This window comes from Micropterus dolomieu, linkage group LG04, assembly GCF_021292245.1.
Source record: "Micropterus dolomieu isolate WLL.071019.BEF.003 ecotype Adirondacks linkage group LG04, ASM2129224v1, whole genome shotgun sequence".
NCBI classification, from domain to species: domain Eukaryota; kingdom Metazoa; phylum Chordata; class Actinopteri; order Centrarchiformes; family Centrarchidae; genus Micropterus; species Micropterus dolomieu.
The window spans coordinates 4,665,153-4,692,073 of NC_060153.1; the positions used below are offsets into that span (position 1 = coordinate 4,665,153).

The 26,921-nt window shown below is 41.2% G+C and overlaps 2 protein-coding genes, 1 long non-coding RNA gene and 3 other non-coding genes across 6 annotated transcripts; 2 read left to right on the forward strand and 4 right to left on the reverse strand.

Moving 5' to 3' along the window:
• Positions 1 to 26: 26 nt before the first annotated feature.
• Positions 27 to 13,202, reverse strand: LOC123970285. Its single transcript, XR_006824914.1, has 2 exons — positions 12,826 to 13,202; positions 27 to 1,182 (listed from the first exon to the last, which is right to left on the reverse strand). It is a non-coding gene; the product is annotated as an uncharacterized LOC123970285 (long non-coding RNA).
• On the forward strand, positions 555 to 5,821 carry cacng3a (calcium channel, voltage-dependent, gamma subunit 3a). Its single transcript, XM_046048246.1, has 4 exons — positions 555 to 1,193; positions 4,127 to 4,210; positions 4,320 to 4,460; positions 4,551 to 5,821. The coding sequence occupies exons 1-4, from the start codon at positions 983 to 985 to the stop codon at positions 5,108 to 5,110; spliced, it is 996 nt and encodes a 331-aa protein (XP_045904202.1). The 5' UTR covers positions 555 to 982; the 3' UTR covers positions 5,111 to 5,821.
• trnal-aag lies at positions 6,288 to 6,369 on the reverse strand. Its single transcript has one exon. It is a non-coding gene; the product is annotated as a tRNA-Leu (tRNA).
• trnal-aag lies at positions 9,352 to 9,433 on the reverse strand. The gene has a single exon. It is a non-coding gene; the product is annotated as a tRNA-Leu (tRNA).
• On the reverse strand, positions 9,872 to 9,953 carry trnal-aag. Its single transcript has one exon. It is a non-coding gene; the product is annotated as a tRNA-Leu (tRNA).
• On the forward strand, positions 10,586 to 26,915 carry LOC123970217 (E3 ubiquitin-protein ligase RBBP6-like). Its single transcript, XM_046048141.1, has 20 exons — positions 10,586 to 11,758; positions 12,849 to 12,948; positions 13,179 to 13,218; positions 15,733 to 15,774; positions 15,888 to 15,976; positions 16,130 to 16,226; positions 16,353 to 16,495; positions 16,691 to 16,863; positions 18,036 to 18,139; positions 18,260 to 18,618; positions 18,724 to 18,787; positions 20,358 to 20,415; positions 20,507 to 20,561; positions 20,647 to 20,976; positions 21,291 to 21,386; positions 21,536 to 23,153; positions 23,855 to 24,465; positions 24,600 to 24,670; positions 24,778 to 24,853; positions 25,475 to 26,915. Exons 1-20 carry the CDS (start codon positions 11,593 to 11,595, stop codon positions 26,445 to 26,447), a joined length of 5,265 nt encoding a protein of 1,754 aa, XP_045904097.1. The 5' UTR covers positions 10,586 to 11,592; the 3' UTR covers positions 26,448 to 26,915.
• Positions 26,916 to 26,921: the final 6 nt, after the last annotated feature.

The window sequence follows — 26,921 nt, forward strand, 5'->3', positions numbered from 1 at the left end:
AACAAAGACCACACCATGAAAAAACATTTTCGGTTAAAACATAATTTAGCTGTTTTTATTTACAAATAACTATCCTAAAAACGCTGGAACTGATAATCAATCAAATATATTGCAATAAAAGACTCTGATTTTTGTAGTAAAGATAGAAATAAAACATTATTTATTGTGTTTGAAGGCTCATTGTTGACATTGGAAATGGTAGCTCGAATTTGTTTTGTCAAAATGTTTTTATAGCCTATAACAGTATTTATCAGTATTTATCTCTTGGTTTAGTGCATAACGCAGCAATTCATATGGCTTTTTTGGCATCCTAGTATTAATGTATTATGGAAAGCATGACAACTAATTTAATCTTAAACTGAAACCAAACCTGCGCCCTCGTGGTCAGTACTGTGCTGCTGTCCATGATGCTGAACTAGTGAGCACTGCGAAGTGGTCAGACCTGACCATGTGTGTGCTCAGTGACAGGATCACACATACACACAAGTTGGAAGGCGGGATCATCCTGCAGTTAATGCCATACAGAGCTGAGCTACAACAAACTTGAACGCGTCCACACATGAGAGCTGCTGTCGTTGTTTTCTCCCAACACCATTTTTGGTTTTATCGAGGATTTTGGCCTTTTCCACTTTTCGCACCTCGGCTTTATTCTTCTATTGTACCACTGACTGAACAGCAACATCTCGTGATCCTCTACTGCGCCCTTGACATGGAAACATCGCAACTCAGTTAACCAAGTCTGCATGTATCTTGGGGGACAATGACCCGTCCCGAAATCTGCACAATTATCCAACTATACGAGTATAGCGCAGGTTGCAGAAGATGTCCACGAAATCTGATTTTCCTTCCGCCGACTGGATCCAACCAAAGATAAGACACCGGGGGGAAAGTTTTTAACAGTTTCTAAACCCCGCTGGTCTCTGTCTAGTGGAGGACTTCTCGCTGTGGAGGAGGAGGAGGAGGAGGAGGAGGCTGGGCCGACATGAGGCTGTGTAACCGGGGTGTGATGATGCTACTGACCACGGCGGGGGCTTTCTGCGCCTTCAGCCTCATGACTATCGCCGTGGGCACGGACTACTGGCTGTACTCCCGCGGGATGTGCCGCTCCAAGAGCCTGGGTGACAACGAGACCGTCCACAAGAACGAGGAGGTCCTGACCCACTCCGGTCTGTGGAGGACCTGCTGCACCGAGGGTAGGAAATAAAGTAATTATAACTAAGAGGATTCGCAGGGGTAAAAGTCACAGCAAAACGTTATAATGATATTATAATTTATATATTTATATTATATTTATAATTATATTTAATTTAAAATGTTCTTTATGGGAGAACATCCTCTGTATTTCATCATCACAGCCACGTTTAGGATCTTGCAGAATTGACTATTGAATAAATAATAATATTGGTATAAAACCCAGTGGTGACAGAAGTCTTTTTTAAAAAGTATCAATGCCACTATGTAAAAAATCTCCATTACAAGTAAAAGTCATGCATTGAAATTTTACAGAATGCAGAAAAAGTGAGTGTAATAGTGTTATGAAATGTATCACCTTATTATTATTAGTTTATATGTTGATTCACTGTTTATGTTATCACTGTTGCATTGTGTTTAGTAAACTCATCAAATCTTAATCTGTAAAGTAGCTAGTAATGATAGTAGTCAAATAAATGCAGTGGAGTAAAAGGAAACATATTTTCCTCAGTCATGTTTAAAGAAAATGAAGTTGAGTAAACTGCCTCAAAATTGTACTACAGTACTTGTGACTACTACTACTAAGATAAATGTGCAATAAGTAAGCAAATAAAATGCACTTCTTTATTATCTTTCAAAACAATCATAAATAAGAAAAAAAGAAAAATATGAACAAAGAAATATTGGGGTAGAAATGCCCTTGATGCAAGTTTTTAATAAACTAAAACTCAGCTGATCTTGTACTGAGGGAGAGTTTGCTCTGCAATGTTTGAGCTAAAAAAGACCGTCACCAGACTTCTGAGTCAAAAGCAAGTCATTTAAAAATACATTTGAGGCTACGTCTTTATTTTTATCTCTCTATTGCATAATGAAAAACTGTTTTGTTAAGCACAGCAAGTCTTCAGAGACTTTCCTGCAACTTATTCCATATTTGATCGCTGAAGGATTTACTGGTGGCAAAATTCATGAAGATGCAGGCATTCACCTATTGGCAATGTGATGGATGGAAATTATATTTAAAATTATTGATTGCTTTTTAATGGCACACCTCTTTCTCTTACCCTCTATCCTCTGTTTGCTTTGCTAATTTTCTGAATGAATTGAAAATTGTCAGCTCACTTTCGTCCCTCTGTTCCTCTCAACCCCTCCCTCTGCTGCTGCCCCACTATCTCTAAGCTCCAAAATGGTTTAATGGAAAGGCAACAAAGCATGCAGAGGACATCAATGCTTCACAACTCCTGCGTGTGTGTGTGTGTGTTGTGTTGTGTGTGTGTGTGCATTATGTGAAACAAACAATTATAGGATGAGGGTGGCAATGTTGATTTCTTCAGGATTATGTCTGGTTGGTTGTGTACACTTTTTTTTATTTTTTAGAAGGTAGTGAAATTTTACTTCTAAATTGTAATATGTAGTGACATGACTGTGAGAGATTTATAAAACATCTATTCTTGGTTAAATTAAGGAGGCAGGTGCAAAACAACGTACATCCTAGTTTCACGTTACCCCATCTCTATTTGTATCCTGACAGTAATTTGAATAAATGCTCCCTCAGTGGTGTGCTTGTCTCTCTGACCTGTTGACCATGGCCGAGTTGTAGCTACCGAATGAGTTTTGTTTTGGTAACCATGGCGACCGAGTCATCAATACTGGTCAATCAGTGCACCACATAGGAACACATTTGTCAATACGTCTCGGTGTGTGTAAATGTTGAAATGCACTGCTCGTCCAAAGGTTACTGAGAGCAGGAAACATGCGTGGAGTCGATTTTTTAAATCTTCACAGGATCAAAGTTAAAATACATCAGTTTTACTTTACAGGGTAGTGATCATCTGCCTGATTGGAAGCTTGATGACTGGTGGAACTATTGAGTATTTGTGTTTGTGTCAGTCAACCGGTGTATGTTTGCCCGTATAACGATCATGTCACATTCACACATGTACAATATCACGCTGGTACGTTTCTGTTTCACATGTGTAGAGATCCACGAGCTGGCACAGAAACAAGGTGGGGAGCCGTCAAATGAGGAAAAGTGAGGATAATGTTATATGCTGAATACGTGCACAGATACAGGTGCTCCATAGCATGAAGAACACAGAAAACTCTGGAATGGAAGCTATGCTTTCAAGCTTGGCATCAGCTTTATCACATCTTTTCACTTTTCTGCATTTCTGTGAATTATGACATTTGTAAAGAAATGAAGATGTTGGAGAAACACTAATAATCCAAAAACTTATATTTGGTACATCTACACTTAAGTCAAATTGTTGTTTACTGTTGTTAGAAGTCCACTGTTAAACATGCCAATAACCCTTCAGAGTTCCTCAATGATTGTTAGTTATACAGTAGAACATGAAGTTTGGTCAAGCACATGTGTTGTATTTTTTATTTTATTTTTTTTTACATAATTACATATAAATGTTACAAGGTCAATGACTAAATAAGTGCATTATCAACAATAGTTTAGCGAGTCTGCTCTTTGGAACTGAAATGTGAAGAGATGGTAGAGGTTTAGAAAACATTCACTTAGCTTAGCACTTGTTTATTATGTAATTTTAATTGTGTTTTTGTCTTATATAATGGGCATGCTGGATTGTTATTTCAGTGATTCTGGTTTATTTCAAGGTATTTGAAAAAAGACCCAATCTTAATTGGACTCCCTACTGAACTAAAGTTTATATGAAAGAAATGTCAAAATGACCTAAATCAGTGGTTCCAAACCAAGGGGTCAGGGCCCTCAATAAGTCCCAAAGAGAAAACTATTAGAGAGAGTGTGCAAAGTGTACTGGTTCAAAAATACTGTGACTTCTATAAATTATACAGTATGTATATGTCAATGGAATAAAATGATACAGAGCAGAGTGACGCAGAGCCAAAGTATTTATCAATGGATGTACTGCAATGCATTTCTTTGTCTTTCGCTTTGTTTGTTTTGCAGGAACATTTCGTGGTGTTTGCAAAGACATTGATCACTTTGCTGAAGATGGAGACTATGAGCAGGATGCTGCAGAGTATTTACTACGTGGGTAACAAATGTGCACACATAATTGTGAGGTCTAACATCTGTTATGGAAGTCTCAGGTTTTCAAATGTTATGTAATGTCTCCTCTCCTCTCCTCTCCTCTCCTCAGGAGCAGTGCGAGCCTCCAGCCTCTTCCCCATCCTCAGTGTCGGATTATTATTTCTCGGAGGTGTCTGTGTAGCTGCCAGCGAGTTCTACAAGTCACGCTACAATGTCATCCTCAGTGCGGGAATACTCTTTGTCTCTGCGGGTCAGAAACACACAAAAAATCTAATGTGCATGCACCCAAACTACATTACTTATCTTCCATCTGACCATCTTCATCTCTAAACTCTTCCAGGTCTCAGTAACATTATTGGCATCATTGTGTACATATCAGCCAACTCAGGTGACCCCAGCCAGAGCGACAACAAGAAGAGCTACTCCTATGGCTGGTCTTTTTATTTTGGAGCTCTGTCCTTTGTGCTGGCTGAGATGGTAGGCGTCCTGGCAGTGCACGTGTTCATAGAAAAACACAGACAGTTGCGCACTAAAGGCCGGCCTTCCCTCATAAAGCCACCCATCTCCCGCAACTCATCCTACTACCGCAACCGTTACTACCAGAACCGCAGCCGCAGATACAGTTACAGGAGCAACCACAGTGCAGGGGACTCCTTTCGTGCATCCATGGTGCGAGACCGTGAACCGTCCCTCTCCGCTGAATCCAAAGTCAACGCCATGACAGGTTTGCCAACACCAGTGACAGTGGGCTCAGAGTTCATGCTCTACACCTTATCCTCGCCTCTAAAAGACGGTAAGATTGACATGGCTGTGGATAAATTAACTACTGCAGCTGCACACAACAACACAGATTTGCTGCCTGGAAACTGTGCTGCCAGCAGAAGGACCACGCCTGTCTGAGAGGAAAGGAACTTGGGGAGGGAGATGTACAGGGATCGAACACAAGGGGAACGTCTGTGAGAGGAGGACATTAAATGAGAGGAATTCCCCTCACTTACTTGGTAAAGACAGAGGAAACACTGAAAACAAAGAAATGAAGCAAAACCTCATGTTTGAGAAGCTCGAACAGACAACGTTTGGCATTTTCCTCCTTGAAACAAAGAAGTTGTAGATTATTTTTCAAGAAATCTGCATCTTTGATTCACTGTTGACAAACTCTGAGAAAAAGAGATGTAGTACACAAGAACACAATTTTGGGATCTAATATTTTTATGCTCTTTGTACGTTATTCTGCTATTCTATTACAGTAGCTGCAGAATATCTGTAGTGTGAAAGTGAATGAGTGTGTATAGTAATAGGAATGTGTGTATGAGACAGACAGTCATGTAGAGAGAGACAGAAAAGAGGAGTCAATGAAATTGGGAAACTAAATGCAACACACAAATACATCTGGGTGTGACATAACTAACTATGTTCTGTTCCTGTCCTTCTTTTTGTGGACTTAAGGTCAAAATCGAAACCCCATTAAATGCATTAGCACTCACTCTATCTGTCTCTCACTGTGTCTGTTTGTAATGCGTAAGCATGTGAGTGCAACAAAACGTTCTGCCCTCATGGTTATGTCACTGAGTCTATGTTTACGTCAAATAAAGCTTAAAAAATAACACAAAATGTGCTTCGGAGAGAAATAAGTGTGGTTCAAGGTGGAGCGTTGTCACTTTTGTACTGTAAATGGCAGATCACAGGTGCCTTTGTGTGTAAGAGAAAGTGAGAAAGAATATTCAAATATGTGTCCTCAATACGTGGGCACAGAAGCAAATGTGCATTTGAGTAAACAGATAAATAGAGATGATGATAGGGCAGTATAAACAGCTTCACAGGCCTACAAAAGTAGAAAACAGGAAGACTGAGAAACCTGATGTGTTACCATGGCAGCAGCATCATTCAGGGCAGTTGTGATAAATACAAATCAAGTACCATCATGTCCTGACCACACAAGCACATTATTTCCTATTCCACAGCATCTATTGTCCCCAGGAGAAAGACTTACTGAGTAGAAAGCGTTCTCTATTATATGATTGCAAGTGCTTGTACTTTCCTTGTTGTTATTATTTCAGAGTTATTCATGACAAAACCATGGCAGCGGTGGGATTCAAACCCACACCCCCAAAGAGACTGGAGCCTTAATCTAGCGCCTTAGACCGCTCGGCCACACTACCATTATGTCATAGGTTAAGACAATTTGTTCCAGTCAGACTACATTCTGTACTAAATATATTTAAATTAGGATATAAGAATAATGTTCAAGAGAGATAAACGGCAAAACCCTGGATGAGTTCATGTAGTGATGCTATTTTCCTATTTATTCACCTTTTCCCCACCAATAACAACCCTGAAGATACAACAAGGTTTCTGTACAACACTACGGAACAACCAAATAACACCAGGAGGAAACCAAGACAGGTCACATCTACTTTGAACTCTTGCAAACACCTCCAAAGAGACTGGAGCCTTAATCCAGCGCCTTAGACCACTCGGCCACACTACCAAAAAAACCTGACCCCAGACAATATGTTCCAGTCAGACTATATTGTGTGTTAAATAAATGTATATGTGCTAAATCAGCACCTGCTATTATGGAATCCAATTCCCGCCAACAAAGGCAAAAAAAGGTATATAGTTTGGAATGATTGAAATTAATATGCTAATCATATGTCAAAGTGATTACATAAAATCAAATGTAACTTAAACCAGCATTAATTGATTTTTTTTTTTTTGCCATTTGGGGGCAGCACAAATATATTATCTATGTTTAAATATAAGACGTGAGCAAACAATTCCCTATGTACAATATCTTTACACATGTACTAACGAATGTAAGCCCAATATTCACTCTCCTTTTAGCTGTGCTTTGGTGTGCACCAACCTCTGAGGGAAATCTGGTACTTTAACAGCTAAATGCTTAACTATTATGTTTATTAGCTAGTCAATAACTTTGTCTTCTGTTTGGTGCTTGGCAGGTAGCGTACAGTATTTAACAGAGCTTTTCTGCTCAAAACTACTGTGTGCTGCGTCTGGAAATGAGGTTGATGAAAGCAGTGAGACTGCACCAAAATTCTGATTAGTGCAATTTTGATGTCAATTTTTTTGACTTAGTATTTAGTAATTTTCAGTAGTGACTACACAAGATATTACAAGATAACACCTTCAGATATATTTCATTGGCCATGGTAATTGCACAAACCACTTCAGTTTCACGGATTTCCGTATACCCACTTAAAATAGCGAGATGATACGTAACAAAATCGTTTTGAGACCGAACTTTCACACGTTCATTCATAAATTCACCCCGTCTGTGTTGCGAAGCTCTGAACTGATGTTTGCGGCTTCCGTGGCCTGTGACCGGAATCTGACGTCACCTACCAAACAACAAAACAGATGCGTGGCGGTCACTCGGCGCAAGTTTGATATTAACTTATGTAAATTACTAAAGGAGATGTGAAACGCGAGCAAACTCAAACTACACTCTTTTAGTGTTTTCGTAAGCCTGCAGCTGAATCTCCTGCCGTTAGGCTATATGGTTACTGAAACGACAGAAAACGAGCCAGATGAGGCTGATGCTATCATAACGTTACTTGGTGACTGAGTGAAAGCAGCATATACGTTATCATTAACGGAATTGTGACAGCATTGTTGGTATATTGAATTTCATATAGAAGTAGTTAACTAACGTTAATGTGGTGGATCAATGAATGCAGGAGTGTGAGTGTGTGTGCGTGCGTGCGTGTGTGTGTGTGTGTGTGTGTGTGTGTGTGTGTGGGTGGGGGGGGTAGGTCTACAGTAGTAGAAGTAACATTAGCAGTTCCTGGATGATCGCTGATACAGAAGCTACATAACCTATGTTTGACAATGGTTTTGAAAGATAAGTAGCCTATGCTTGAGATGATGTGGACCACTTTTTGTGTCCTCACTGTTAATAATATTCTGTAATGAATAAGTTTTGGTGATAGAACTGCACATAGGCCCATGTTCATTGTTTTTACCGCTACTGAGCCTCAGCTTTCCATTATTCTTAATAATAGTAGCAACTTGCACTCTTAAATGTGCATTGAAAATTGCCAGCTGATGAAACCTGCTCGACGGACCAGATTCATGTAACATCTAAGGCTTCATGTAGCTCCTAACTGGCTAACGTAGATTAACACTAAACATGAAAATCAGTCTATGCTCCCCACCTGCATAGGTGTCATTTACACTGGGGACGCTGGGGACAAGCATTTTTTTCAAAGTGTTAAAAATATAAAATATAAAATATCTTGCAACAAGAACGGTTATTTAACAAAAGTAAGTGCTATGAGAAAGTTATTTTGGCACAATAAGAAAACATGCAATGCAATGAAAAATAAAAAAAATTACTTGAGCTAAAAAACAATACAATTTACTGATTACTGTATATCAACTTGTGTTTTTATATTCTGAATTGTCACCTGCCACCTAAATTTTGTGTTCCCCTTTATATAAATAAATTGGTGCAGAAAATGTCTCCAGAATGCAGGAAATGAAGTGTTTAATGCCCAAAATCTTCTAGGGGAGGACCCCCAAATCGTTTATCAGTGAATATTTCTTTAAATAGTATGAACATATCTTTTAGTCTTGTTCTTGTGACCTCAGTATTCTGGATTGTCATGTTTCCTATGCTAACTGTTTTGACCCATCTCTAATCTGAGCCCTAAAATGTCCCCACCACCTTTCAACACAAAGTGACTCACTTGCCCACCTGTAACTGTCATTGGCTGTTAAAGTCTTTGCGGTGTTGATAACACATAGCCTAAGCAGTCCTTCAGAATGCTCTCTATTACATGCATACTATGTATTATTGAGTGTAGTGGTGCTTATGGGACGCCGCTCTGGGACGGGTGAGTATGGGGCTGGGATGGAAAAATCACAGTATACTCACGACAAAAAACTAGACTACACCACTGGTTTGCATGTAGGTGTATGATGCTGTTTTGATAAAAACAAGTACATTGATTATTTGAAAATTACCTCTTGTCCACAGGTAATTTTCAAAAAACCTATTTACTCGTTGTGTAGCCAAAATAAAATGAAACGAAATAAAAAGTCCCAAATCCTCAATTGCGTAGTTAAGTGTTTGTAGTTTGCTTGATGGTATTATTTCAGAGATATTCCTGACAAAACCCTGGCAGTGGTGGGATTTGAACCCACGCCCCCGAAGAGACTGGAGCCTTAATCCAGCGCCTTAGACCGCTCGGCCACACTACCAATACAACTTCACTTCAGACAATAGGTCACAGTAGGATAATATTGTGTATTTAATACATTTGAATCAGGATATATGAAATATTCAAGACAGATAAAAGACAAAACCCTGTATGAGTTCATGTTTTATTCACTTTTTCATAAAATACAACAAGGCTCCTTGACAACACCAGTAACACCAGGAGCAAACCAAGACAGGTCACATCTTGCCAACATCTACATAATCAACATTTTGATTTAATTTTTCATGATTATTTTATGTACTGACTACAGAGGGTACTACTTGACAAAAACATGTGAGAGCTACTATTTTCAGATGGGTGCTAATGAATTTTCTTTAACAGTTTCTAATGTTAAGGGTTGAACATCTGACTTGTCGGTACAAACTGTTCCTTCTAGTACTTGTACTTTACTGGCAGAAATCGTTTCATGACAAAATCCTGGCAGCGGTGGGATTCGAACCCACGCCCCCGAAGAGACTGGAGCCTTAATCCAGCGCCTTAGACCGCTCGGCCACGCTACCTCTAGAATCGTCATCGAAGAGGAAATCATTTCGAGTCTGACTCCGGAAGGTTCCATGACCAACGACAGTACAACAAGTATATAAAGATAGTTCACATCTACTTTGCCGTTGCGCTGCTAACACCAACATAAAGGCTATTAGAACATGTTATTAAAGACATCTAGCACTAAGAATGAAAGTTGACTAAGCTAAACATTGTAGCTGGATCACTCGATTTATGTAATACATTTATGAATTAGTCTTGGACATTTGGACATATGCTAAATCAGCAGCTGATATTATTTCTGCCAAAAAGGATAAAGCTGATGAAAAGTTAGGAATGATAGAAATAAAAATACTAACACTATATTGGAGCTATTAGATATCAGGTCAACTGTGACTTTAACCAGCATTAAGGTTTTGTTCACTTGTGGGCAGCGCAATAAGCTAAAAACACAACATTGACATATTTTCACATGCTAACTTTGCATGTCTGCAATTTGGTGCTATAGACACGGAGTATAAAGTTAATTTAAAAAGAGCATCTACACTGTAAACAATTTTGCTGCAGCTGGAACCAATCAGTTCCTTTTCATCTGGGTGTTTTTGAAAGAGACTAAAAATTACCATCTTGCCTTCATGTTTACTCTTTGAAAGAACCCTGGATACATCCGGTTCCGCGCGGCGCCATTTTGATGAAACAGCGAGGAGAGTAGCAGTTGGATGACCGAAATGGATTTTATGGATTTAAATTGAAGATTAACCTGGATACACAACTTACATGATGGAAAGTAACAGTGCACTGAAGGGGAATCTTTGCGTCCTGACTGCGTAACTGGTGGATTTTGTTAAGATTCTTCGACAGCTAACTTGGGCAACATAGTTAGCATAGCACCGTTAATAGCGGTTACCTTTTGTTGGTGTTTTCATGTTGAGTGGCGAGGTTAGCTAATCTCGAGGTGTAGCATGTTAGCCTTGGCATTAGCTAACTTAATATTTAGACGGTAACGTTAAATTTCAGAACAATATTTTCAAAGCCCAACAGCGAGAACGTAAAACTTTTGGACTCGCTGCTGAAGCATTCACGCACTTTGGGGGACTTTTTTGTGGAGCTCGGTAGTGTTTGTCTTGAGTTGAAAAATAAAACTGTAACGAAAAGGCAAGCCACAAAGACTGTTGTTCGGGAAATCCCAGGCCCGCTGCTAACTTAGCTAACAGTTAGCGGCTTCCAGCGCAGTCGGCCCGGGCTTTCCACCAAGGACAATTCACGACGGACTTGGCCTCATTTACATCCATGTGATAGATTTTCTGCTGTATGGACTCTGGATTTGGTGGCACCCTGTTGTGTTTTATCGGACTTTAAAGAACTGACGAGGCACACGGCGCCGCTCAATGGCGCTCTGGCCTCACACCTCGATTATTTTTCTTTGGCAATGACAAGGACTCTGTCGTCATCTGCGAGCTGAACCCTTCCCTATTTAGTTCTTTCTTTGTCCACAGTGTTTCAGCCAGTATAAAGAAGGTTTACCTATTAAAGTCACCCGATTTAGCCTCCTGTGTTTAGTGTTGACGCTGTTTTTATTTTGTTATCATACCAGGCCATACCTGTGGGTTTTTTTTCCTTGTGCTTGATTGACTTAAGTGCTTAGACCTGTAAAAAATGTCGTGTGTTCACTATAAGTTTTCTTCCAAACTGGACTACAACACAGTCACTTTCGATGGGCTGCATATCACACTCAGTGAACTTAAAAAGCAGATTATGGGCCGGGAGCGCCTCAAGGCCACAGACTGCGACCTGCAGATCACCAATGCGCAGACTCGAGAAGGTACGTTATCAGCTGACACATGTGACACAACAAAATTTGCGACTAGCATGTAATCCATTGTTTGGCACTAAGTAGATGATAGTCGGACATTTTAGTTAACAGTAGGTTTGGTGAAAATAAATGTTAGGCAGTGGGGTTAGCCTGGGTGGTTTAAATATTTATTTTTTCTTTTATTTATAAGTGTGTATATTGTAACACACCACATCAGAGCTGGAATGAATCACTGTTTTCATTAGTCACATTTAAATGAACATAGTTATCTTCTTGATTAATTGTGTGATCTATAATTAGTCAGAAAATAGAATTGGGGGGGATCCCATTGCAATTTCCCAGAACCCAAGATGGCGTCTTAAGATTGTTTGTTTGACCAAGAGTCCAAAATCCCAGAAAGTTTACTATCACCGGAAGTCTAGAAAACCAATAAAAGCATCTATGAGAAGCTGTAACCAGTGGATCTCCTAAATTGTTGTTTTAAAATGGCTTTAAACAATCAATTTTCAAAATGGTTTCAGATTAATTTTCTGCCAGTGGGTTGTTTGGGTTCTACACCTCTCATAACTATACCAAGCATCTCCATTGAATATAGATAATTTCAGTTTACCATTTTTATAATTGCTTCTCTATTAATGTATATTGCCTGCTACGTAGCAGAAGGGAGTTAGAAACTCAGTTTCTCTATATTGTCTGTTATGTGACAAAATAAATCTACCTCCTGAAGCAGATGTCCTTTTGAAGTGTATCAATACTTTTGTAATGCAGAGTGAATTTGATAATTACCATACAGTCAACGAACCAATGTAACAGGTGATTTTATAAATAATTAAAAAACTCTTGTGAAAAATATTTATTTAGATGATCTGGTAGTTACATTTGATAACTGATCTTTTTACATCTTTGGTCAAAATTGTCAGATCATACAAGCCATACACTCACTCACAACCCCTGGTTTGGCTCTTATTTAGCAAAAGATGTTGATGTAAATTGTTGCGTTGGCTGTTTACAAAATCTAAATACTATTATACTGAACACATTTGGTAATATTGCTTAGGATTTATGCGTAATCATACCTGCTGTTTGTCATGTTTTGTAGAATACACAGATGATGAAGCCCATATCCCGAAACACTCGTCCGTGATCGTCCGCCGTACTCCGATTGGTGGAGTAAAACCTGCTGGCAGGACGTTCATTGTGTAAGTATACTTAAAATATAAAATTATTACTGGAATCACAAACAGTCTCTTGCACAAAGCCACAAAAATGGGTTTACACTACATTTCCTGTAGGTTTAATATAGACACTTTAATATAAGTCTCTCTATAAACAATTATAGTTGAAAATGTTATCCTTTAGGCAGTCATAAGTTAGCTGTCAAGTTATGTCAATAACTGATAACTTTTTTCCTGTCCTCCTGTTTTTGCAGAGATCGTTCTGACACAGCTGTGGTGGGATCTTCTAGACCCGTATGTAAAACAAACCCAAAACCAACACTCTCTCCTCCTCCTCCTCTCACCTCTCTCCCTCACCCTCTCTTTCTGGCTTTAGTCACATTTCTTGAGAACATTCTGTCAGCAATGATTGAGTTGTTTGTATCTTCTGTTCACTGTGTGTTGGCTACATTTGTGTTGAGATCTCAACCTCTATATGTGATTTGATGTCTCTTTGGGAGGGTTTCTTGGAGTCACCGCAGTTTAAGTAGTTTGTTGTTTCTCAAACCCCAGGTTTCTGTTTTGAAATGAGCAGATTAAAGTATTAAATTGTGGCTGAATGAGACAAGGTTGAGATGAGAAACAACAGACTAGCCACTATTGTTTTTGAATGCTCTGAACTGACCAATTGTTGAACTGTTGCCACTTACATGATTGAGAGACCATTTAAACTGTTAATGACTGTATTTCATAATGAAATGGTTTTGTAGCCTGCTTCAGGCCAGGCATATGTATTTTAAAGGGGTTTGTAAAGAAAATATGGTATATTTGTATTTATAATTGATTGTCATTTTATTTTCTGTGAAAGTATTTTATTTATAATGTGGTTTAAGAACCCAATGAAGTAAAGTGTGGCTGGGATTTATTGTAATTAACTTTGATTACAATACTAAAGTTGTGAGTGGAAGAGACTCACCAGTGATTTACCCTGCTTAACTTTAATATACTCAAATCTGTTCAGTAACATTTGCCAATGTCAATTGTTTTGTCCTGTACAATTTCATCATGAAGATGTTCTATTCTGCATTGAGTATGGACTGCACATAACCCTTAAACCTTAAAGGCTCACAGAAATCATCCTGATGAGTTAAATGACGCTAGTTTTGATAAGTGAGATACTGTGCCTCGGCCACTGACGTATAATGTTGTGACATGATCACAAATTACAATGACACATTATCAGTAAAGTAAATAATTGTCAATCACTGGAGGCCTTCCATGGTTGCTGCAGTGAGAAGTATACTGGTGTAGTGTGTCCTGTAAGCTGTAAGCTGCAGAACCTGTCAATAAAGTTGTTCAGTGGTTCAGTGTCAGAACCGCTTGCACCAGATCCCTGTGTGTTCCCTCCACAGCATTCTGCAATACCCAGTCTTTCCTCCGAGCCCTGCATTTCATGGACAACCCACCCTTTACTCAAAGAATTAGGCAGAGCAGACCTTTTTGTTTGTTGTTTTAAAATAGGGCTTCTTTGTACATGAGACTTTATTTTCATGCCTGGTTCATTGACTCCTGACCTGCATTACATCCCTCCACTTGCTTTCACCCTTCACTCTGTAGTGACGTGGGAGCTGTGTTAGGGAACAATTTGAAGGAACACTTGACAACTCTTGTTAGTTTCTTTGTTTCTTCATCAGGCACTTTATTCAAGAGACAGCTCTACATTTGTCTTATAAGCCCTACATATTTGACACTTGTGTCAGTGTTTGCTTTTTTAATTGAAACAACTTGGCACCAGTCCTTGCTAGCTCATTAGTTTATAAAAATCAGTCTAGATCTGGTTTTGATGAGCGTTTCTAACAGTTAGGACAATTTCTTTTGACAAGCTGGTACAAAAACTTATGGCTATGGCCTGGTGATGGGAAATGGGATGCTAAAATTAAATGTCAAGTATTCCTTTCAGAAAATCGCCTCTTTCCTACCATAGCAGGAGAAGCTTTAGGACCCCTCCTTACAGAGGGATGTGTCAGTAGTGTACATTTTGAAAGTGCTGATGAAGCCCAAGTAGCGAGGAAGGGGCTTAAGCAGATGCACTTACACTTTACCACAGTTAGAACTTAAAGGCTTATGATATTAGCAGGTCGTTGGAGTAAGTTTGCTTTGCTTGTTAAATGTTAATGCAACGTAATTTTTATGCAGTTTAACTGTGTTGAAGTTCACTAGGATTTCCATACAGTGATAACAAAAATGTTTGTTTTTTATCATTTGGATTTTTCAGCATAAGTTTTCAACAGGTTTTTTTTTTTTTTTAAACTAAATGCGCGAAAGTTTTTTTGTATTTGATCTGTAGTAGTTTTAATATCTCCTGGTAAAGCAATGGACATAACCTTCAGCATGGATACATTCTTTTACATAATGGAGAATGTTTTGTTTCAAGAGTCACCTTTTTTGTAGATAACATTGCTGTTTGGATGATTTCTTAATTTATTCTCTGAACAAGTTAGATCTCTTCCACAGTCTGAAAAGACGCAACCTTAGAGAGATGTTTGCAACATTAACTTGTTGTTTCTTAAAGGATTATGACACAGTGCTGTCAGTAGAGGGATGAACATTGTCCACAAGCCTAGTGAACTGTGTCTTGATTTGAATGCTCATACACTCGCGATATGTCATGCACTTCGAGTAATCAACAAAGGCTTTAATTTCGGTGCGACGACTTAGATGGAGACTGGACACAGATGTGGTGGGGAACTATCTGGGCTGTTATCTTCCAGTGTGTGTCTATTAGATATTATGTTAACACCTTTAATATCTACTCTGATTCTCCTGCAGACTGATTCTTCTCCTTCTATGTCACTCGCCCAACTTGCCAAGGTACTGTTTCTCGACATGCTGGCTGTACTTCCAGAAAATATTTCCTGAAAAGATATTTCATTTTGTCTTGTGCGCCTGACATTATTCCCCCCTCTCACCATTATGTGTTTTAGACTGCTAACCTGGTTGACGCAAATGCATCAGAGGAAGACAAGATTAAAGCCATGATGTCTCAGTCCAATCATGAATATGACCCAATACAGTCAGTATACACACACTTTGGGCTTTTACTTGATTTAAGTCAGATTGTTCTGCATTTTAAGGTCATGAATCAGTGTCACACACACACACAGTCGATTGTGTGAGATATATAAAAAATACAGTTTTTAAAACAGAATTGAACTTGTCTCTGTAGTTACTCCAAGAAGGCAGTTGGACCTCCCCCTGCTCATTATACCTGCTTTCGTTGCGGAAAGGCTGGTCACTACATTCGGCAATGCCCCATGCTGATGGTAATTATAATGGATGGATTTGATTTTCATTGTCTGGGGTGTTCATTTTTACTACATTGCAGAGTAACTTCTAAGAAAGTACTAATATTTGCCTTTTGGATGATGATTATATTTTTAACCTTTTAGGTCCAGGATAAGAGTGTGGAGGGTCCCAAGCCTGTAAGGATTAGTAAGGGCATTCCTCAGAGCTTCATGGTGAAAGCAGAGCCAGGCACCAAGGGAGCCATGTTAACCAGCACTGGAGAATACGCCATACCTGCCATAGATGCGTATGTGTCAACCAATGCCACCCACAAATACACACTGTTACATAGTGTGTGTGTATAGCACTTTAAATGTGCAACTTTTGTATTTGTGATAAACCATTTTCTATCTGTGGCACAACACACAGGTTTACTGTTTTTGCTTGCTTTATGCTAGTAACGAGGTCCTCAAAATAAAAATAAATAAATCTGTTAACACAGGGAGGCGTATGCGCAAGGAAAGAAGGAGCGCCCTCCGTTTGTTCCACATGACCAGTCATCATCTGAGGACGATTCAGACCCAATCCCTGATGAACTCTTGTGTCCGATCTGCAATGACCTGATGACCGATGCAGTAGTTATACCCTGCTGTGGAAACAGTTACTGCGATGAGTGTGAGTTCTTACTTGTAATTTGCATTAGTAATAAAAATCTGGAAAAAAAAGGAAATACTCTACAAACCAAACAAGTAGGAAGTCAAGCAGTACAAAATGAGTGTGTTTTGGTCGTGCCAGGATTGTTCATTTTACATTCTACAGTCGTCCAGGATAAACTCTGCTGTGAAAATGGCAGAAATACCCATTTATCCCATTTTACCCATTTAAAGAGGCCTGCAGCCCCAGGACATGCTGCATTTTGAGTAGGCCTAGTTATTGAATTTCTCATTTTTGATGGCTGGAACTTTTCTTGCTCTTATCTTCCACAGTGTATTGAAATTATTTCACACTCAATCTCTATGATTATCAGAAGTTGTTCTCAGGGGAAAAAAATAGAAAACTATGCTTTAAAATATATGTGAACTTGGCAGGTTAAGGAGAAGTTATTTTCATCAAAGTGTACATTATCGTAAGAGTGTAAAGACTTGAGTTTTCTGTTTGTTTTAGGGCTGGGTGATATGGCTTATGGATAATATAGATATTTTTAGGCTTTCCGTGATATACAACATACATATTTTTTTTTTTTTTTTTAGGCAATTCCCCCTGTTTCATAGTGCATTTGAATATGTTTTGGTATGAAACCTCTTTGTTTTCTTATCTGCTCCTGTTTTGCCGTGTTGAAATTACATTATGCTGTTAATACCAACAATGCAGTTTTAAAAAATAAATTGTTAATCATTTCCAGAAAAAGTGATCAAATGTCTACAACTTTATGAAGATAAGTAATTGCACTCTTATATTGATTTAGTAGCTTGTTGCATTGGCTTTAGGAGTGATAATTGAACACCAGAAGCACTTCTCTGACTTTGATTCAGAGAGACTAGAAGGTTTTTGAGCATGACGATATGTGAGTGATTCATCTTTTCTGTAGCATTAAAATATTGGTGTCCAGGACACCGTGAGTTTACTACTGTCTGAAACACACACTTCAGTTCTGTGGAGACAACTTCACTCGCGGCTGCTTTTAGCATGAAGATGCGAAACCAACGTGGTAAGACCATCAGTTATGACGCGCTTTGTTTGATCGTGTGGAAGCCGACATCACTGTACATACTCTATACAAATCAGCTACCTGTCACCTGTAGATTCCCAAGTCTTGCTCATACATGGCCTCTCACTTTTTCTTTCAGGTATCAGAACTGCCTTGTTGGACTCAGAGGAGCACATCTGCTTCACATGCAAACAGTCGGACGTTTCACCCGATAATCTCATTGCCAACAAGTTTCTTCGACAGGTAACCCTTTCAAATTCGCCCATTTTGATCTGTTTCAAATTCGTTCATTTTACTTGAACTCAAAGTAAACACATTATTCTTATTTTAATTTTTTTGTTTCACCTGTTTTTCTTCATGCAGGCTGTGAACAACTTTAAGAATGAGACAGGATACACCAAACATGCGCGCAAGCAGGTCCAAAATGCAGCCCCACCTCCACCGCGCCCTCAGTTGGTCAGGCCTCTGCATTCGAGACAGCAGGACCCACTGATGGCCAATGTCACTAACCCCTCTTCTACAAGTGTACCCTCCACTGCACCTCAAGCACAGGTCCCACCCCCTGCACCTCCTTGTGTTGTTTCTGCTCCCCCTACTCCCCCTACTCCCCCTCATGCTGCTGCTGTTGAAGAACGAGATGCTTCACCAGCCCCTGCACCTGTCGTTGTTGACCACCATTCCCCTATGCACTCCACCAGCCAGGGTGAACCACCCCCACCAGGGTAAGTTTAGTATTAAGATACACCTACATGGAGCCGCATAGACAAGTAATGATGTATGAAATGAGGAGCCATTTTGACTGGTCACAATATGTCTGTTTGTTTTAGTGAGACAGACCCAGAACCTACTGTGACACCAGACTCATCAGGAACTCCAGAAAGCGGATCCCAGGTGAGTCCCCCTTGACCACTTGTCACTTACTTCTTTATCAAGTCACCCTATAAAAAGTAAATGCCACAACTCAAAGTCATTGTTGAGGATGTTATGGCAGACTTGATGGCTAAGAGAATTTAGAGAGCCTCCACAATCTCTAAAATAAAGAATACATACATTTATTGTAAACTTGTTTGTGTTTTATATGTAGACTCAATGTCATACCTTATCTACTAGGGCTGGGAATCTCTGGGCACCTTTCGATTACGATTCAGAGGGCTGCAATGCGATTATTGAACGATTATCGATGCGTCTTTATGCATATTTTTTTTTCTACAGGATCTCTGGATAATTTCTGAGCATCTCAAATTTACTTCATTAACCCTAATCTCCATGGTCCCTCATTTCTCTAACAACCAGTTGTTAACTTTTGACTCTTTAGAAAACTGAAATGTAAAGTTAATTATCAGGATGTACAGTATGTGTACAGGGCACAGGTGTACACCAGTTTAATTTGAGCTTGTACCTGATGTTCTCAACACTTGACAAGTAGGTAAGTTACTAACATACAGCTGAGCTAATTAATATTACTTCGTCACAAACATATCTAACTAATATTACTCGTCAAAAACATGCTGTATAGGGGAGATGTTAGCTAGCGCTAACCGCCTTCACTTTTCCAGCAGTCGAGGAAACTACAGACTTTTATTAACGGACCTACAGTGACCTACACTGCACATTTACTGCCAGACTGAAACTTACTGCTAATATTTACATATTTACATTTATATTTACGCTAACTTTCACCGTTGTGACATTTTAGTAGGTTGGTTATTCATTCTGCAGCGGTGGTGTGCCGAATGCAGGGGGAACACTGGTCTCTCTGTGATGTCCGCGCCACAGACGGTCTGAGTGCTGCACTTCCGCGAGTTCTGCCTTTTGCGTTCCGTCAACATTACATTATCGTTAATATTTAAATCGATATTTTTTTTGACATTTGTTAATCGAGCCAAAATCTTCCACGTCCGCATCGTGATGCATATAAGAATCCATTATTTCTCCCAGCCCTATTATCTACTTGTTGACAAGCATGCATATTAGAATAACTTCACATACTCCTAGATTAGTTAATGGTTATGCCAGTAGAATGTTTACAATAAACTGGCATCCTCTGTCCCCCTCCCCTGCTGCTGAAATGAGAGACTTGCTGCACAGGTACTGCTGGTAAAGAGGGCAGGGGCTGCTTAGTCTGAGCCTCAAGGTCTAATGTGCCAAAAGTATGTTTAATCGAATTAGGAGCCAGGTTGGACAGTGCATGTTGGCGATTTTACCAATAGCGATCACAATTGTCCCCCTAGGCTGTTGCATTTGATACAGCAGTATATCAAATCATATTTATTTACAGTGCAAAATCAACATGCAACATCGTCCCAATACACTTTCCAAAAAATACACTGGATCAAATACATATAATATATTGGAAGTATAATTAGTTTGCACTAAGTTGAACTGTGAAAATCTACACTTACACGAGAAGCTGTAACGTCTGAAGGTAACTACATTTTTCTCACTGTGAATTCTACCACAGGGCTACCATTTAACTGTTGTTGGCCCCCCGCCACCTATAAGGCCGCCTTACTCATCAGGTAAGAGGTTTAATTCACATATTTAAGGAGATTAAGTGCACTTGAAGTAAATACATTGGGCAACTAACAAACTGTCTCTCTGCTCTATTAGGTCACCAGACACGGCCCCACCACTCTCACAGAGGGGGAGGCAGACACTGGGAGAGGTAATACCTGCCGCCCATGGGACTATCTTATCTATGATGAGATAATATTGCAATATGTGAGTCTCACAATGTTTCTTTGTACCAGGTCCTACAGAGGCAGAGGAGAGCACCCCTCCGCTCACCTCCAGACAGCTCCACCTCTTGCACCTGTTCCTCCAGTGTTCCCAGCTCCCTCCCTGTACCCCCCCCCCCCCCCACCCTACCCCCCTCCGTACACCTCTGGCCCCGTCCTTATCCCTCCTCCTTCCATCAGTTACCAGCCACAGCCTGTTTATGGGCCAGGTCCACCAGTGCTCAACCATCCTTGGGGTGCCCCTGGTGCCCAGCCCCCTCTTATCCCTCTTCCACCTTCCCTCTCTCAGCCCCCACTCTCTAAGGAAGATTTCTACAGACAGCGGCACCACAGACAGGACAAGTAAGTTGTTTCTTTTTCATTTCGGTCTTCAAACAGCTTAAAACTGCTACTGGTTGCTTGTGTGAATTTTACACAGAATATTATCTAACATCACTCAGGGTTGGGATCATAAATTTTATTTTATTGTTTTTACTCTTTTATTGGACATGTTAAAAACAACAAAAAAGCAAAATAAAAACAATCAACAAAAAAAGATCATCAGCAGATGACCCAAATAACAGTCATGTTTAAAGGGGGTTCAAATTTCAATTTCAGCAAGATAAAAGTAAGCTTCCATCTAGAAAGTTTCAGTTTTTTTGTCTTTGTATCCACAGAGTTACATCCAAACTGGATGAATTTACTAAGGACTTCCACAAAGAGCTCATGAAGTACAGAAATGCACCAAAGAGACGAAGGCCGTCTTATTCCAGGTAATGTCATTCAGAGAGCATATCAAAATTGGTTTTAATTCTTACAACAATTACATAAGCTTAATCCTTAAAGCTGTTACATTTTTTGCATAATTGCTTTCTTTCTCCCCTTTTTTCTGTCTGGTCGTCTCAACCATTTCCTTTTCTAGGTCCCGGTCATACAGTCGCTCTCCATTCAGCCGTTCATACTCTCGATCCAGGTCAAGATCCAGGTCAAGATCCAGATCTTACTCTTATTCCCCCAGTCGATCCCGCTCCCGTTCACGATCCCAAGGCCGGTCTTATCCCCGCTCCCCTTATTCTAGACGGAATGGACGCAGTTATGGACGCTCACGGACAAGGTCCCGCTCTCGATCAAGGTCTTACGGGTATCGTCGCTCTGGCTCACCACGGTCCCCTCCCCCTTACCGTGGAGGAGCCTGGGAGGGAGCGGAAGGAGCAGCACCCTATAGGTCTCGGTCACGGTCTCGCTCCCCTGGAGGCTACCGGAGCCGCAGCCCAGGTGCACGAAAGCCACCTCCTCGGGAGCTGCCCCCTTATGACCTGAAGGGTCCCAGTCCCGGAGGCCACGATCGCTGGGAAAGAGAAAGGTATCGACAGTGGGAGAAGGAGTACGCAGACTGGTACAACAAGTACTACAAAGACTATGATGGCCAACATCCCCCACTGCATCACAGAGGTCGTGGGAGCAGAGACAGGGAGAGGGAAGGAAGGGACAGAATGTCTCCATTGTCTAGAGATTACTCCCCCCAGGGGAGAGGAAGAAGAGGGAGAGAAGAGAGAGGCGCTCCACCTCACCATCCTCCATCCTCTTCCTCATCAGGGACCAAATCCAGCACTAAAGTCCTGAAGGCAAAGAAAGTAAAAAAGAAGAAGACGGGTGAGGAACCAGAGCCATCACACCAGTCAGTGGATAGAGGAGATGCGACTCCTGTCAGAGACGAACCAATGGACGAAATCCCTTCACTCATTAAAACACCTCCCATCTCCTCAAAGGCTCCAGTTGGTGCCGCAGCCACTAAGGCTCCAGCCTCTAAAAGCAGTGCTGCACCCATTAAACCCTCAACCAAGTCAACATCAAAGACTCTGTCTGATAAGACTAAGAAAGACAAGGGTCAAAAGGTAAAAGCTAAAGTTAAGACAGAAGGCGTAAAGGTAAAGAGTGACAAGGTGAAGAAAAAGACTGGAGAAGGAGTGGTGTCCAAAAAGAGAGAGTCCTCGTCCTCCTCTTCTGTCGCCAAACCGTTAAAGAGCATTAAAACCAAACCAGAAGATACCCCCAGCTCAAATACCCTGAAAAAGGAAAAGGGCACAAGTTCTTCAGTGAGGCCCGCCTTGCTTAAGACCCCTCCACTGTCCTCGCAGAACATGCCTCCACATCATCCCTCTCTCCATGATGGCCTTCGACCCGGCCACGACATGCGGGGGAGAAGAGATCTCCCACAGGGCGGTGGCCTCCTTCCCCTTCCCCATCAACATGGACACCCACTCCTCCACCGACCTCCCTCCCCAGTGGACAGTCGAAGGAGGATGGGAGAGGAGGGCCGCTCTTTACTCGGGCCTCCTCCTGGAAAGCTGAGGAGAATAGATGGGCTGGGAGTTGGAGGTGATGTCGTCTCGCACTCGCACATGTCTCATCACCAGCCTCCGCTCCACAGACTCCCACCCTCCTCAGACAGGCCCGGTCTTCTTCCTCTTCCAGGAAGCCGTGAGATGGGCCGGGGAGACTCCGATCGTGGATCCATCAGACCTCTAATGGACCTTCAGGTGAGTCAGTTTCTTGTGCAGTACTCAGAAACACATTTTACAGATGTGTTAATTAACTCAAAAGAATGTAGCAGTTTTTGAAAATATGTATTTAAAAAAAAAAAAATCAGACTCACTAAGTTTTCTTGTATTTACCAAGTAACTTCACGTCATCACTAGGACTGCTGATATTGATTATTTTCATTAGAATCAAGTCAATTAATGAATTTGTCAATTGACAGGAAAATTAAGTTTCAACAATATTTGTTTTTCTTTATCATCTTGGGTTGTAAATGAAATACGTTTGGTTTTGGACTGTGCTTGAACAAAACAAGTTGTTTGAATGTGTCAGCTCTGGCTTTATGAAATTGTGATTTCTGACTTTTTATAGACCAATTGATCGAGAAAATATGTAAATTAATTCATAATGAAAGTATTTTTTAGTTGCAGCCCTAATTTTTTTTAATAAACAGTATAATGTATAAAGTAAACATAAAGGGAAAACGGTAAAAGAAATGCCAATAACAGTTTACACTTAAGTGCAAAATGGCCTTTTTGGTGTTTCCGTTAATATAAATCAGTTATCAACATTTCTGTTGATTAATCCAAACCATTAATCAGTTTATCATTTCAGAACTTCCAACATTCATTGCAGTGAAAGTGCGGAGTCTCTCTGATTTTACCCCTTCTAATGTTTTGTATGTGCTTTTGTCCATATTAAGGTGAAGCCACTGACCCAGAGGAGGATCAAGTTGAACAGAGATCTAGGGAGAAAGGGCAGCACTGAGACCTCCACCTCAGACAGAACCCCGTCAGATCCTGAGAAGACGACCTCCACCTCAGACCGATCAACTGCAGCTAACACCTCTGAAGGAGACAGACCCAGCAGTACAGCAGAAGGTGCCGGAAGAAAGGAGCGATCAGCGTCTGCTGAGAGGGGGGTCTCCAGAGAGAGACCAGGAAGCGCTGGAGAGAGGCAGCAGGGCTCGGACAGAGAGCAGAGCAGAAGCTCGGGACAGGACCGAGAGCGAGACAGAACTTCAGGATCAGACAGAGACAGAGGCATAGCATCTGACAGAGAGAGGGACAGGGTCTCTGGGTCAGGCTCACAGAAGGTAGCAGTAGAGAGAGATGCCGAAGGAGAGAGGTCAGTAAGGACAGAACGAAAGAACTCCAGTGGTGGAAGTGCAGGAGGGAGGTCTGTGTCTCTGGATAAAATGAGCATCGGAGAGAAATCATCCGTCACCAGGAGAGTGGCAGACCATCAGGAGAAACCAAGCGTATCCTCTAAGGAGAGAGGGGAGGGGTCAGAAAGAGCTTCTAAATCTGACAGGTCTGTTGCATTTGTTTCCCTGCCGCTTGTCAAGCCACCATCCATATGCATGATTATAAAAAAAGCATTATATAGTGGTTCTGTAAACACAGTTGTAAATGTGTATAATAGTTTTTTTTTTTTTTCTCCCCCAGGAGTGTGTCCAAGGACAGGACAGAGAGGAGTGTCCCCTCAGGAGAGAAACCAGCTGCTTCTCACAGAGAAGGTAATTTGAATCTCTGTATGTGTGCGTGTGAAGAGAGAACTGATTTTGTCTTGTGCCATCAAATTTAAGCATTGATTAAACACGTTTCTTTTCCTCCTTTTCAACAGTGAAAGATGTCGAGGAGTCTGTTGTGAAGAGCAAACCAAGGATCAGCCGAAAGGCCCTGACAAGCCACACCACTAGGCAAGTGTGTGTGTATGTATGTGTGTGTGTGTGTGTGTGTGTGTGTATATATATTTTACATTGCATAATTCCTTTTCTTTTGGATAGATTTTGTTTGTTAAATCCTTTGCTACAAACCAAATTTCCTTCAGGATAATACATTTCATGTGAGTGGTGTTGCTTAGAAATGCAGTAGCTTTAGGTCTAAGTTTATTTTCTGTCAGCCGTTGATTAGCTAAAAGGGCAACAGGAAATAAACTGGGAATATTTATAAAGGTTATTTTTGAAACAGTGAAATTGTCTATAGGTGGTTATTAGGGACGGATGTCAAAACTCATTACCTTTTGGCTGCCAGCCAAAATGTGTCTGTAGCACTGAGTATTGTAAACTGTTAATTCACAAAAACTGACTAATCTAATTTCTAGTCTGAATCTTGCAGTAAGTAACACACCCAAATCTCAGACTGACCAAGCTGCACTGTGGGTAGGCACCAGGTTTTCACTAGAAATGTGTGGAATAAGACAGAGTGATCTATCTGGTTCTGTTGCATCAATTTTGGTCCATTGAGTCCAACAGTGTTGAAGGAGTACAGTGCTAAATCGGTGCACTTCTCTTTTAAACATGTCTGCTTCTTAACACTAGGTCAACTCAAGAAACAAAGCGAGATTCACACAAAGACCAGAAGAGTGCATCCTCCAAACCTGCAGAGCAGCCCCCATCTAGCCCTGTGAACAGCCGTGGCCGTAGCCTGAGTGTCAGCCCTCCACCCAGCCCGGCCAGGGAGGAGCCGCTCATTCAGCCTCCTCCTCGCTCCAAGTGGGAGAGAGAGGATGACGAAGAAGGCCAGGAAAATGGACTTTGTGCACCCAAGGAGCCCTCGCCAGTGCCACTGAGGGGCCGAGGCAGAGAGGTGCAGACTGAAGCACCTAAACCTGCCAGGAGCGAAGGCCGGGATGCCACAAGGGAGGAGAGGAGAGGTGTAGTTAGAGAAGAGAAGAAAGGGAGAACACAGAAGGAAGAGGGTAAAGGTGGCAGGACGGCACAGACAAATTCTGACAAACCAAAAACAAAAATTGTGAGGGAGGACACAAAAGGAGTAAGAGAAGAAGGGAGAGCTGCAGCAAGAGAGGAGGGGAGAGGAGGGGGAGGAAGAGAGGAAGGGCGAGGAGTGACAGGAAAGGAAGAGAGAGCAGCTGGAGGTGGAGGAGGGCGAGAGGAGAGTCGCTGCCCAGAGCCCAGGAGACAGCGCCTGTGCTCTGACCTGGGTCGTGAGACGGACGAGGCAGCCTTTGTGCCCGACTACAGCGAAGGCGAAGGCTCGGAGCCCGAGAGAGGGAGGAGCGGCAGCCCCAGTGTGTCCCTCAGCCAACCCTCCCACAGCCCCACCATGAGCAACCACAGTGGCTCGGGAACCACCACAGCGGACAAGAAGAAGAAAAAACACAAGAAACATAAAAAACACAAGAAGCACAAGAAGCATGGGAGCCAGGACAAAGAAGGAGAACACAAGGAGCACAAGCACAAACACAAGAAGAAGAAACACAAAAAGAACAAGGACAAAGATGTGGAGGAAGAGGAGAAGATGGAGAAAGCAGATGAAGGGGCTCCATGCTAACAGGGCTAAGACTGCTGCCCTAAATCTGTAACCTTCTTTGTTAATAAGGAGATCATGATGTATCTAGAATCGGCTAACACTGGCATGCTGCTCCATGTGCTACTCGGAAGAGAATAGATGAAATAGGTCTTTGACTCTTTGGTGACTTTGGGTCTGGAGTAATGTGCTGCACTATTGTGATCAATCTAGAGTCGGCCACAAAGGACTTGATGATAATAACTGATCACAGAGCAGTCAGTCTAATGATTGGAATAACAAACACTGTACTCAGGGATGTGATTGCTTCTTTGTAGAGGAGGAGTTGTTGGTCCTCTGCCTCTTGATTCATTTGTAAATAGAGATTAACTGTTGCTTCACATAATAATCATTTTCCTCAGTTTGTTTTGCTCACATCCCTGTGTGTCGTTCAAAGCTTAAATGCTGAATAGCCTTCATTGCAGTGAGGGCCGTTGTAAGCTATTTTTGAAGGACTGT

Coding starts and splice junctions, on each gene's coding strand:
- LOC123970217 (XM_046048141.1), top strand. CDS start 11,593: ATGTCGTGTGTTCACTATAAGTTTTCTTCCAAACTGGACTACAACACA. Junction 16,227..16,352: donor GGCAATGCCCCATGCTGATG/GTAATTATAATG, acceptor TTAACCTTTTAG/GTCCAGGATAAGAGTGTGGA. Junction 24,671..24,777: donor AGCTGCTTCTCACAGAGAAG/GTAATTTGAATC, acceptor CCTTTTCAACAG/TGAAAGATGTCGAGGAGTCT.
- cacng3a (XM_046048246.1), top strand. CDS start 983: ATGAGGCTGTGTAACCGGGGTGTGATGATGCTACTGACCACGGCGGGG. Junction 1,194..4,126: donor GAGGACCTGCTGCACCGAGG/GTAGGAAATAAA, acceptor TTTGTTTTGCAG/GAACATTTCGTGGTGTTTGC. Junction 4,461..4,550: donor AATACTCTTTGTCTCTGCGG/GTCAGAAACACA, acceptor AAACTCTTCCAG/GTCTCAGTAACATTATTGGC.